At 43.7% G+C, this 13,627-nt stretch overlaps 1 protein-coding gene across 3 annotated transcripts in view; it reads right to left on the reverse strand.

The window, feature by feature from the left end:
* Positions 1–13,627, reverse strand: part of kif1aa (kinesin family member 1Aa) — a 381,215-nt gene that overhangs the window by 284,217 nt on the left and 83,371 nt on the right. For all 3 annotated transcript variants that reach the window (XM_069899341.1, XM_069899340.1, XM_069899343.1), the window contains one exon: positions 9,685–9,768. In XM_069899341.1, the coding sequence (XP_069755442.1) occupies positions 9,685–9,768 (84 nt within the window). The remainder of the gene's footprint in view (positions 1–9,684; positions 9,769–13,627) is intronic.

The following is a 13,627-nucleotide window of genomic DNA, read 5'->3' on the forward strand; positions in this document are numbered from 1 at the left end:
AGTGACCGTAATGTCATTAGTTTCAAGTTAATTATGGATAAGGATAGGTCTGGTCCATGAGTTGAGATTCTAAATAGGAAAAAAAAGAACAATTTTGTGGAAATGAGACAGGATCTAGGAAGAGTGGATTGGAATACATTATTTTCGAGCAAGGATATGTTCAGTAAGTGGAAGGAATTCAAAGGCAAAATTTTGAGAGTGCAGAATTTGTATGTTTCTCAAGAATAAAGACAAAGTTACCAGACAGAAGGAACCCTTTCAAGGAATATTGTTGATCTAGTTAAGAAGGAGAGAGAAGTGTACAGCAAATATAGGCAACATGGAGCAAATGAGGTACTAGAAGAGTATGGAAAATGTAAGGAAATACTCTAGAAGGAAATCAGGAAGATAAATAATGTGAAGGTAAACCTGAAGGGTTTCTACAAGTGTGTTAAGAGTAAAAGGACAGAAAGGGACAAAAATGATCTTCTTGGAGAAGATCACAGTGGTCTTCTATGTGTGGAGCCTAAGGAGTAGGGGGAGATCTGTTTTTGCATCAGTATTTCCTCAGGAAACTGGCCTCGTGGATAAGGAAGGAAGGGAAACAAGCAGCAGGGCCATTGGACATACAGAGATTAAAGAGGAGGAGGGGCTTGCTGCTTTATAGCCAAGGTAGATAAATCCACTGGGCCTGACATGATATTCTCAAGGTCCTTGAGGGAGACTAGTGTAGAAATTGCGGGGGCCCAGGCAGAAATATTTAAAATGTCCTTAATCACGGTTGAGGTGCCAGAGGATTGGAGGGAAGTTCATGTTGTTGCATTGTTTAAAAAAGGATCTAAAAGTAAACCAGAGAACTACAGGCTGCTGAGCCCGACATCAGTGGTTGGTAAATTGTCGGAAAGAGTTCCGAGAGATAAGATATACAATTACTTGGATAGCCAAGGGCTGATTAAGGACAGTCAACTTGACTTTGTGCATGATAGGTCATGTTTAATAAATCTTCTAGACTTTCACAAGGAGGTTATCAAGAAAGTAAATGAAGGAAAGGCTGTGGATGTTGTCTATATGGACTTTAGAAAGACATTTGACAAGATCCCACATGGGAGGTTAGAAGGTTCAGACTTCAAGATTCAAAATTGGCTGAATGGGAGAAGACAGAGAGAGGTAGTGGATGATTGCTTCTCAGGCTGGAGGCCTGTGATTAGTAGTGCACCTCAGGGATCGGTGTTGGAACCAGTGTTGTCTATATCACTGATCTGGATGATAATATGGGAAATTGGATCAGCAAGTTTGCTGATGACACCAAGAATGGAGGTTCTGTGGACAGCGAGGAAGGATTTCAAAGCTTGCAGAGGGATCTGGACCAATTGGAAAAATGGGCCAGAAAATGTGCGGTGATGCATTTTGGCAGGATAAACCAAGGACATACACAGTCAATGGTAGATCACTGAGGCATGCAGAAGAGCAAAGGGATCTGGGAATACAGATACAATATTCCCTGAAACTGGTGTCATAGTAGACAGGGTGGTAAAGAAAGCTTTTGGCATCTTGGCCTTTGTGAGAGGTGAGTAAAACTGATATAAAAATATGAAGATGAGGAAACTAATATAGATATAAGGGTAAATGAATAAAGCCAGTATGAACAGAATAAGAAATGGATATTAGAATGTAGGAAGCAGAGTCAGCCTGAGTAAGATAAGAATCTTCTAGCCTTTAGACAAGAATCAGCAAGTTCACCTTATATTATATATATGAATGAGATAAGGATAGACAATAGATAATAGAATGTAGGAAGTAGAGTTAGTCTGAATAAAATAAGGGTCTTCTAGCCCTAGATAGAATTAGCAGGTTTTGCTTATGTAATTAGTAAGCCCTAGACAGTGTTAGCAAGTTTTACATATGAAGAGGTTGTAGCCCTGAGAGTTGGGAAGGTGTAAATTAGAACAAAGACAGGTTTGTGAATAAGGACAATGAGGATAATGACATGATGAGACACCGACAGGATACTCCCTGGTCCTCAAAGTTCACAGAAACAGCACCAAGGCAGACAGGATTGCCTAATGCCAAACCTATCCAGGAGGCAGAAGAATATAAGGGGGAGGGTATTCCTATACTGAAATAAACTGTATAAAAGTTGGGTGAGCCCCAGTGTATGTGTGTATTCCCATGGTAAGAGGAAGCACCCAACTTTGCATTGTTGTATAATAAATGTTCTTTGTTCTCAATTTTTGTCTCGAGCAATTTCTGTGAAGGTACTTCTGTTTCTAACAAATGGGGACTCGTCCAGGATCCCACTCCCTCCACTGACAGAGTGCCTGACGACGGGGGTAGGTGCACCCCAGCTGATTCAACTGGACTCACGGACGAAGGGTGACTGGTCAGTGGATGAAGCGAATGATATCCGAGAAGAGGCATTGAGAACAAACAACGAGAGGATGTTAAGGAAGCGTGCTAGAACTAGCTACTGGATCTCGGTAAGAGAAATTTTACTTACCTGTTAGTATGGGAGGTGTGAGTAGTAAGGAAGAGAGTCCTAGTGAAGGATGGGAGGATCAGATAACCAAGCAAAGTCCGTTAGGATTAATGTTATCTGATTGGGGTGCGGGGAGAACCCGTGGGAAGGACAAACTGACCATGGTCAGGTATTGTTGTTTGGAATGGGTTAAAAGCCCGATTAAAGGGAGTTCAGTATATTGGCCAAAGCTCGGATCCGAGGATGACTGGATGTGTCAAGCGTTGAACATCTGGCTCTATCAAAACCAAAGAGATAATCTTGAGAGCAGGGAATATGCAGCCTGCTGGCTCAGGGGATCGTTTGATCAACTGGTTTTGAATGAAAAGGAATGCAAGGACAAGAAAGATAAGGAACTTTTTGTCCCTGAACCACAAGGATGGGATGTGTTACATTCCCTTTCTCCACCTTATGTTCCTCCTATGCCAGCTCCTATCTTAACCCCCCTCCTATGCTCTACCCTTCTGCACCCCCTCCTCCCCCACAGCTAGAGAAAAGAGAATAAAGTAGGAGTGGTATGAAGACCCGTTCACAAAGTACTCGATTACCACCTCTATTGACAAGAGAGAGAGGCGACTTTAATTCAGAACAGTGTGAGACCCTCCAGGAAGAAAGGGCAGAACCCTTTGATTCATTTCCCAGAGAGCAGGAAACTAGACCTAATAAGCCAGAAACTAACTGGATGAGACCTCTGCGGGAAGTTCCCATGGGGGAGGGTCTCGGTTTCGTAAATGTGCCCCTGACCAGTACAGAGGTGCGTAACTTTAAGAGAGAAATTATCTCCCTGATAGAAGATCCTCAAGGATGTGCTGAACAATTAGATCAATTTTTGGGACCAAATACATATACCTGGGATGAGTTAACATCTATCTTTAAAACACTGTTTACTTTGGATGAGCATGGAATGATTCGCCAGGCAGGGATTAGAGTCTGGGATAGGGAACACCAAGGGGGACCAGAGGCGATACCTGGAGAAGCTAAATTTCCCCTGGCAAAACCAAATTGGAATAAGAATACTAATGATGGTCGCACATTAATGGAAGAATATAGGGTTAATTTGATAAAAGGAATCAAGGAATCTGTCCCAAAGGGACAGAATTTTAAGAAAGCATTTGAGGTTCCCCAAGGTCCTGAGGAGACCCCCTCTGCATTCCTGAATAGATTGCGTACAGCCATACAGCAATATGGGGGTCTGGAGATAGAATCCCCAGCAGGTGAACAACTAGTATTAAAGGTTACGAACTCAGCCCCAGACATTAGAAGGAAATTACAGAAGACTGAGAATTGGCATGAGCAAGGAATAACCCAGCTTCTACAGATCGCACAAAGAGCATTTGTCCAGAGGTCTGAGGATAAGCAGAAAGGAAAGGCTAAGATTTTGATGCAGGCAGTCAAGGGAGTAGTGGAGGAACAACAATGAAAGGGTAGGGACTGTGTGCCAGCTCCTGGACGTTGGGAGGGGAGCCAGGGGTGGGGAAGTTGGGACCCAAGTAGATGGAGGAATAGAGGAGGATTCCGGGGACGACGACCATTCCTGGGACCCTGTAGAGACCCAGGTAGAAATTGGGAAACAGGAGCATTAGTTTGTTATCATTGTAAAAAGGAGGGACACTTTAAGAAAGAATGCCCAATGCGAGCCAGGGAGACACAATCCTACGCCCTGATGGAAGAAGCAGATTATGAATAGGGGAGTCATGGTTCTCAGTCAATACACACCGTGGGGCTGCACGGAGAACCATTGGTAAATTTAAGCATAGGACCCCACAGTGACAAGATGGTATTTTTAGTAGATTCTGGGGCAGCCCGGTCTAGTATTTTACAACCACCCGAGGGTGTTAGGATAGAGGGGACAGTGATAGTTTCGGGAGTAGGAGGAAGAGACTTTACAGTCCCTGTATTAAGAGATGTAAGAATACAAATGGGAGAAAAGGTAATAACAGAGGATATTTTACTAGTTCCCCAAGCTGGAATTTGTTTGTTAGGACGAGATTTACAGGACCAATTGGCCATCGGCACCAGACCACAGGAATCAGGTATCGGTGTTCAATTGTATCTATTAAGCGAGGAAGATCGAGAACTAATAAATCCTGGAGTATGGGCAGAAAAAGGCAATAGAGGAGTGTTAGATATTCCTCCACTGCAAATTACTTTAAAAGATTCTGAACAAGTAATTAGGCGAAAACAGTATCCAATTCCTATAGCTGGCCAAAAGGGGCTGCAGCCAGTAATTGACCAGTTGGTGAAAGATGGTATACTCGAACCTTGTATGTCACCTTTTACTTTTACCTGTCCAAAAACCAGACGGTACCTATCGATTAGTGCAGGACTTGAGGGAGCTGAACAAAATTATTCTCACGCGTCACCCGGTTGTACCTAATCCCTATACAATAATGGGTAAAATCGATCCCCATAGTAAATGGTTTAGTTTGATTGACCTCAAAGATGCTTTCTGGACCTGTCCATTAGCAACAGAGAGCAGAGACATGCTTGCCTTTGAATGGGAAATCCTTTTACTGGACGTAAGAATCAATACCGGTGGACTGTCCTTCCCCAGGGCTTTACAGAATCGCCAAATTTATTCGGTCAGGTCTTAGAACAAATACTAGATGAGGCTCCTCGGAGAGAGAATTGTCAGTTGATACAATATGTTGATGATTTGTTAATTACGGGAAAAACGTATGAATTAGCTAAACAGTATACTGTTGAACTTTTGAATTTTCTGGAGAATAAGGGTCTTAGGGTGAGTGAATCCAAATTACAATTTGTTCAATCAGAAGTTAAATACTTAGGTCATCTGGTAAGTCAGGGAACTAGGAAAATAAGTCCAGAAAGGATACGTGGTATTCTACAGATTCCCCCTCCCAAGAATGCCCAAGAACTTAAGAAATTCCTTGGTTTAGTGGGATACTGTAGAATCTGGATTGAAAATTATTCTAGCCTGGTCAGATTTCCCTATCATAAACTCGCGATTGTAGGGGGCGAAGCTGTTGTCTGGACAGAGGAAGAGATTAAAGATTTTAACTTGGTGAAACAGAGCCTTATTAGTGCCCCAGTGTTGGCATTACCCAACTTAAATAAGCCATTTGACCTATATACCAATGCGAAAGGAGGTGTAGCCACCGGAGTACCAGCACAAGAGAGGGCAGGCTATAGACAGCCAGTGGCTTATCTGTCAAAAGTTTTAGACCCCGTTTGTCGTGGTTGGCCAGAATGTGTGAAAGCCATCGCAGCCACTGCTATTTTAGTTGAGGAAGGACGAAAGATTACGTTTGGTGCCCCGATGATGGTTCACACCCCTCTCACAGTCCGTAATATTCTCTTACAACGTGCTGGAAGGTGGCTCACAGACTCTAGAATTTTAAAGTATGAAGCGATCCTAATGGATAGGGATGATTTGACCCTGATTACGAATAAAGACCACAATCCAGCAGCCTTCTTGGTTTCTCCAAATTCTGACAATACCATAAATGAATTAGAGCATGGATGTTTAGAGGTAATAGATTTACAGACCAAAATTAGAGAGGATTTAAGTGATGAGCCTTTACAGGAGGGTGAAAGTTGGTTTATTGATGGATCTTCCCGTTGCATTGATGGCACTCGCTATAGCGGGTATAGTGTAGTGGATGGGAAAGAAGGAGTGGTGATTGAAGCCGGTCGCCTCCCTGGTCATTGGTCAGCACAATCTTGTAAATTGTATGCCCTCTGTAGAGCACTCCAGGGTCTAGAGGACAAGGTGGGCACTATCTACACGGACTCAAAGTACGCTTTTGGTGTAGTGCACACCTTTGGGAAGATCTGGAAAGAACGGGGAATGATAACTTCTATCCTTAGATAGAAGTTGATCCATGAAAACTTAATTGTCCAATCCCTGGATGCTCTTACACCACCTGAGGAAATAGCTGTAGTACATGTACGAAGCCATCAATGTGGTGACAGTCTCGAAGCCCAGGGAATCAGACAGGCAGATGCAGCTGCCAAACAGGCTGCACTAGCAGAGAAAATAGACATGCAGCTGTTACTGCCCACCCCACTAGAGGTTAAAAAGACTCCCATCTTTTCACGGGAAGAGGAGGTTTCTATGAAAGACCAGGGAATGCGTCAAACTGCCGATGGGTTGTGGTGGACGGCAGAAGGATGTCAAGTGCTGAACAAAGCCTTAGCTCGGCAAATTTTTGATCAGATACACCAACAGACACACTGGGGAACACAGGCACTGTGGATACATTTGTACGATCCTTTTATTGCTCAGGCATATATACAATAGCCAAACAAAGCACTCGGGGTTGTCCAATCTGTCAGAAAGTAAATAAGAAATCTATGCACCAGGTAATGCCTGGCGGTCGCGATATAGCCGTACGCCCGTTTCAACGGATACAAATTGACTTTACAGAATTACCTAAGATAGGAATTTACAAATACCTCCTGGTGATGGTAGATCATTTCACACGATGGGTTGAGGCTTTCCCGACCCCTAATGATCGTGCCAGCACCGTTATCAGGATACTAATGGAATCTGTGATTCAACGATATGGTATGATTCAAACCATTGACTCGGATCGAGGTACACATTTTACCTCTCAGGTACTCCAGGGTGTGTGCAAAAGACTGGGAATAGACTGGCAGCTACATACCCCGTGGCACCCCCAGATCTCAGGCCGTGTTGAACGAATGAATCAAACCTTGAAAAATCAGCTCACTCGACTTCATGAGGAAACTGGCCTCTCCTGGATTAAATGTTTACCCTTAGCTCTAATTAGAACTCGCACAGCCCCTCGTAAGGACCTTACGGTCTCACCATATGAAATGATGTTTGGTCTTCCTTACATGGGATTCCACACTGATACCCCTATCCCTGAGGCTAATGACCAATGTATATCTAAATATTTACAGGGACTTTCTACTTCTCTCGATGACTTAAGACAGAGGGTTTATTAGCTCAAACTCTGCCCCTGGAGTATCCTATTCATTCTATTAAACCGGGTGATTGGGTATATGTAAAAGCATGGCAAGATCACCAACTGAAACCTGTCTGGGATGGGCCCTATTATGTATTTTTGATTACAGACACTGCCGTGCGAACGAAAGAAAAAGGCTGGAGCCACATCCAATGAATTAAACCAGCTACTGAACCACAGAATAACGACATTGATAATCTACCCTCCATCTGGCGTGCAGTCCTTCATCCTTCTGATCTCAAAGTTACACTACGCTGGGATAAAGTGCCGTAATGTTGTTTTTATCATGTACTGTATTGTTTACTTGTTACTTCCCCTCTCAGCACCAACACTAACCCCCCTCTCTGCATCTCAGTACTCCCACTAACCCCCTCAGTGCTGCTACTAACGCCCCTCTCAGTGCTGCCACTAAACACCTCAGCACCTCCATTAACCACCCCTCTCTTTACCACCACTAACCCCCCCTCTCAGTACTCCCACTAATGCCCCTCTCAATGCCGCCACTAACCCCCCCCTCAGCGCTGCCACTAAACCCCCCTCTCAGCACCACCACTAACCCCCTCTCAGCGCCACCACTAACCCCCCTCTCAACGCCACCACTAATCCCCCTCTCAGTGCCGCCACCAATCCCCCTCTCAGCACCAACATTAACCCCCCTCTCTGCATCACCACTAACCCCCTCTCAGTACTCCCACTAACCCCCTCAGTACTGCTACTAACTCCCTCTCAGTTCTGCCACTAAACACCTCAGCACCTCCATTAACCACCCCTCTCAGTGCTGCCACTAACCCCCCTCTCAGTGCTGCCACTAAACACCTCAGCACCTCCATTAATCACCCCTCTCAGTGCTGCCACTCACCCCCCTCTCTGCACCACCACTTAGCCCTCTCTCAGTACTCCCACTAATCCCCCTCTCAACGCCGCCACTAACCCCCCCTCTCAGCGCTGCCACTAAACCCCCCTCTCAGCACCACCACTAACCCCCCCCTCAACACCACCACTAACCCCCCTCTCAGCACCAACACTAACCCCCCTCTCTACGCCACCACTAATCCCCCTCTCAGCACCGCCACTAACCCCCCTCTCAGCACTGCCACTAACCCCCCTCTCAGCGCTGCCACTAACCCCCATCTCAGCGCTGCCACTAACCCCCCCAAGAACTGGCACTAATCCCCCCTCAGCGCCACCACTAACCTCCCCTTCAGAGTCACCACTAACTCCCTTCTCAGTGCCGCCACTAAACCCCCTCACAGTGCTGCCACTACCCTCCCCTCTCACTGCTGCCACTAACCCCCTTACCCTAGCGCCATTGTATAGGGTGGGGATGCTCAGGATGTGGTCTGGAGCCCAAGGGAGCAGCAGCCCAAAAAGGTTTGGGAACTACTGGACTAAGGAGTAATGTTTTGGCGCAGACTAGAAGGACCAAATAGCTTGTTTTTTGTTCTGTAGTATTCTCTGGTTCTACCATTAGCTACACACAATTTAAAAAAATTATTAATTTAAGTGAAGCAGGAATACCATAGCAAATGGATTTTAATGTCAGAAAATGGGAAGCTATCGATTTTGGTATTAAAAATATCGAAATAGTGTTAAAACCATTGAAATTTAAAGAGTTTGGTTTGGGTTGGATGGTGATGGAGGGAGTGGTTCTACTTTGTCTTCATTGGCCTGGATAGAAATCGTAAGAGTAGGGAGAGTTTCTGTGCTGAAAATGTTGGTTTGGCCAAGTCTTGAATGTTGTGCAATGTTCTGGTCGCCACACTATTAGATGGGTGTGATTGGCTAGAGAAGTTGCAGAAAAGATTCATTGGGATGTTGTGTGCAATGGAATCTTTCAGTTCTGAAGAGAGACTGGATAGATTGATTGGATTTGTTTTCTTTGGAGCTAAGAAGGCTGAGAGAGGAACAGATGGATAAAATTATGAGAGCCATAAATCATAATTATGTAAATCGTAACAAAACTTTTGCCATGCCAGAGGTGTCTAAGATCAGAAGTTATAAGGTGAGATGTAAGGGAGTAAGAGGGCATTTGTAATTTGGTATGCACTGTCTATGAAGGTGGTGAGGGCAGTTTCTCTCACATCTGGATGAGCTATCAAATTGTCAAGACGTACTAAGCTAGGAAGGCTTTTTTAGTAAACAGAATGAATATTGATAGATAATAGATGGTTGGCATGGATATGGGTGGTCAAAGGATCCGCTTCATGCCATCCAACTCGGAGCTGAAATACACACCTGATCGAAGTACAGTTGGTTCAGTCACTTGCTTCCCGTTGAGGTATGTGTCTGCTCCTTCACATGGTTCAAGAATGACAATCACTAGAAAACAAAAATAAACACAGAAAGGTTCTTCCAAGTAACACATCTGTGTTGCTAACTTTTAAGAGATCACACTAGATCTTCACTTGGTCTGCATGCTCCCTCTATAGTCCACACGGATTTCTGCAGCTTTCCACAGCCTTGTTTGCCCAGCTCTCTGGCTAATAAATTCTCTTCTGAGAACACCTGTTGCTCAATTGGAATATTTGCCCTGGAATTTAGTAAAGATAAAGCACTAACCCATTATTATTAGACTTAATTTTAAAAAAATACTCAGATCTTACACCATGACACCACGAGGATACAAGTTCATTAACGAAGCACAGAAATATATTTTTGATCATAACCTTCATGTGCATCGTCAATTTCAACAGGCAAGGCTCATTGACATAGAACAGGGATGGTAGACACCAAATGACTGGAGCGAGTAATATGAAATCTCTCTTGAAACTAAGGAGATTAAAATAAAGATTGTGGAATTTAGAGTTGTATTAATAGTGCCATTAAACTGCATTCTCATGAAGAACCATCCTATTGGCTAATGTCCTTTAAGGCAGAAAACTTACCATCTGGTGTTGTTAACTCTCTGAATTTGAGTAGAAATCTTCTTAATTCCACCAGGTCAGTGGCAGTTTCAGAGGTACCTCAACATCATCTTGCATGCATTTCAGGGATTAATGTTGGCCTTGTCTTTGAGACCCAAGTAAAGGGAAAGCAATAGGCTATTGTGATTAACTGGAAAACTCTTGCAGCACACCAGGCTGTCACTCCTTGAATATACATTTTAATACACAGACTTCCAGTTAGCAGCTGTAGGGTGTAGCACACAACAATCATGAGCTCCTTCCTACTTTCTATTATTTCACTCCTTTCACCTCTTTATTGCACAACCAATTGTTACAGATGTTGCATCTTGCTCTTATTTTGTGTTTGCCTCAAAATGGCTGCAAGAAGTGGTAAATCAGGGGAAAAAAAAAAGAAGAAACGGCAACTAGCCTAACAACGGAGGCTATTTCCCAGCTACTGGACTAATTCAGACACCCACTAGCAGCTGACTTTAAAACTTCTTTTAACTTGCTAGAAATTAAATTCGATCAAGTCCACACAGAGGATGGAGCGGTTGAGTACTATTAAATGTTTAAAAGACAGTAGGACAGGCACATGGATAGGAAGGGGATGGCTGGATATAGGCAATGGGCAGGCAAATAGCACGAGCTCAGATGAGCAACTTGGTTCGCGTACAAGTTGGGCTGAAGGACCTATTTCTGAGCTGTATGGTTCTGTGACCAGAAAGCACATTTTCTTCCATACGTTGGTATTGAATTATATTGTATCATGCATAACCTTGTGTTTATTGTATTTCTCATAGTTCTGGAGCATAGCTTTTCCCATCGTTATTGAATGAAGATCTACCGGGACCAATGAGAACGCACAAAATCTGTGAACCGGAGCGGACTCGAAAGGCCAACATGGCCTGTTTCCGCTCCGTAAATGGTTATATGGTTATAAGTCCGGTTATTAGTGGACGAACATGGCCAATGACTATCATCTCTTGAACTCGCTTTGGACAACCTGAAACAGTGTGTTAGTGATTTAGAGAATGTTTGCTCCTGCCTACAAAACTAACAGCTAAAGTCATTGACCTGCAAGGCCAGAGTAGACAGCAAAACCTGGGTATCCTGGGCATGACAGAATCTATTGAAGGAGGGCACCCTACAAAATTCCTCTCCAAATTTATTATGTGAGGTTTTTTGGGAATGAGATGCTCCCATTTCTGCCAGAGATCGATAGAGCTCACTGTTCATTAGAATCTAAACTGGCTCTGGGACGGAGAACGTTATTCTCCATTGACATCACTATCAGATAAAGGACATTCTGATCTGTGAGGCCTGGCAGAGAGGATCATTGGAATACCATGGCCTGCAGATCCGTGTGGTGAGGATGACAGTCCTGAATGAGGGAGATAATGTCAGATCTATATAATCGAGGACTCAATTCCTCCTTGCTATATCCTGCACAACTTCACATCATAACAAGTGGCTGCACTCGGTCAACTGGAGTTATATAGACGGTCATCCCTCCACATCACTTTGCTTGGTGTCGGTGGCTGATTGATTATTGTTACTTTCAATTTTTCGAGCCTCTGTCACACAAAATTTGGTTGGTGAAGACCAGCTGGCCGTCCTTGCCTTAGTAACATTTTATGGGATAACATCCCCACTTGGGCTGTAGTCCCGTGAGTACTTTCTTCTATTCAGTTTCTGTGAGAAGATCATCGGGAACATTTATACTATTTTTTACTAGGAGGTTATATTTCTATCTCCGCTCCAGCCTCAACATTCATTGGAGCGACTTCATCGCCAACATCAAAGTACTCAAGATGGCAGAGGCCGACAGCATCGAATCCACGCTGCTGAAGATCCAACTGCACTGGGTAGGTCACGTCTCCAGAATGGAGGACCATCGCCTTCCCAAGATCGTGTTATATGGCGAGCTCTCCACTGGCCACCGAGACAGAGGTGCACCAAAGAAGAGGTACAAGGACTGCCTAAAAAAATCTCTTGGTGCCTGCCACATTGACCACCGCCAGTGGGCTGATATCGCCTCAAACTGTGCATCTTGGCGTCTCACAGTTCGGCGGGCAGCAACCTCCTTTGAAGAAAACCACAGAGCCCACCTCACTGACAAAAGACAAAGGAGGAAAAACCCAACACCCAACCCCAACCAACCAATTTTCCCTTGCAACCGCTGCAACCGTGTCTGCCTGTCCCGCATCGGACTTGTCAGCCACAAACGAGCCTGCAGCTGACGTGGACATTACCCCTCCATAAATCTTCGTCCGTGAAGCCAAGCCAAAGAAAGATATTTCTATTTTATAAGGAACTTTTTTTTCCTTAACTGATTGTGCTTCTAACAAAGTTAAATTTTGCTTTGGGAGTGTTAAATGCATTTTGAATGACAATAATGGAGCCTGATGATGATGATATATGGAACAGAGTGGAAGATGGATGCTGTGGATTTTTGCAGCTGTCTTGGTTTGGGGCAGAGGGAGGGAGGAGAGTGGGGGGTTTCATTGTTGTTACTGTTCTGGGAGTCTATACTAACTTTGGCTCTGCAGTGTTTATCTCTATTCATATTTGTTTTATGTTCCTGCCTCAAGGCCAACAACAGGAACTTTGATAGCATTTGTGCTTACCAACCTACATTTTCAGCCAGGGACAATGGATAGCCTTTTAAAGTTCATTAGCAGGAATGTCAAGGATTTAATTACCCTGTTAAAAGAAGGAAAGTGTTCTCATGCATCAAGCAACTTAAAACAGCAATTGCTTTTTTTTTACAAGAAACACACATTCGTAGCTCTGATAATTCCTGCTTAATGGCACAGTGGAGGGGGAAGCATTTTCACTCCACTCTCCAGGCCAAATCTTGGGGGGGGAGGTTCTCGATTCTTATTAATCCAAATATTCCTTTTGTGCATCACAATGTAGTATCAGATACAAATGGTCATTATATCATTGTCTCAGGGAAATTGTATAATAAAATGAGTTTCTTTTTTAAATTTTATTTCTTCTTACCATATCTGAGCTCATACTCTCTTATGCTTTGTGGGAATTTCAATTATTTGTTAGATCCTGTGCTAGATCGATCTTCTCCCAACCCTGGCATAATGAGTAAATCTGCCTTACTTATCTAATCCTATCAAATTACGGTATCTCTGATGTGTGGCATTTTTTTTCATCCAAATAGGAGAGAGTATTCTTTCTTTTCATATGTTCACCACATCTTTTCTAGGATCATTTTCTTATTGACAATCAACAGATCCCATTAACCAACTCTTGTGATTATCAGAATATAGTGA

This window comes from Narcine bancroftii, chromosome 9 (assembly GCF_036971445.1).
Source record: "Narcine bancroftii isolate sNarBan1 chromosome 9, sNarBan1.hap1, whole genome shotgun sequence".
NCBI classification, from domain to species: domain Eukaryota; kingdom Metazoa; phylum Chordata; class Chondrichthyes; order Torpediniformes; family Narcinidae; genus Narcine; species Narcine bancroftii.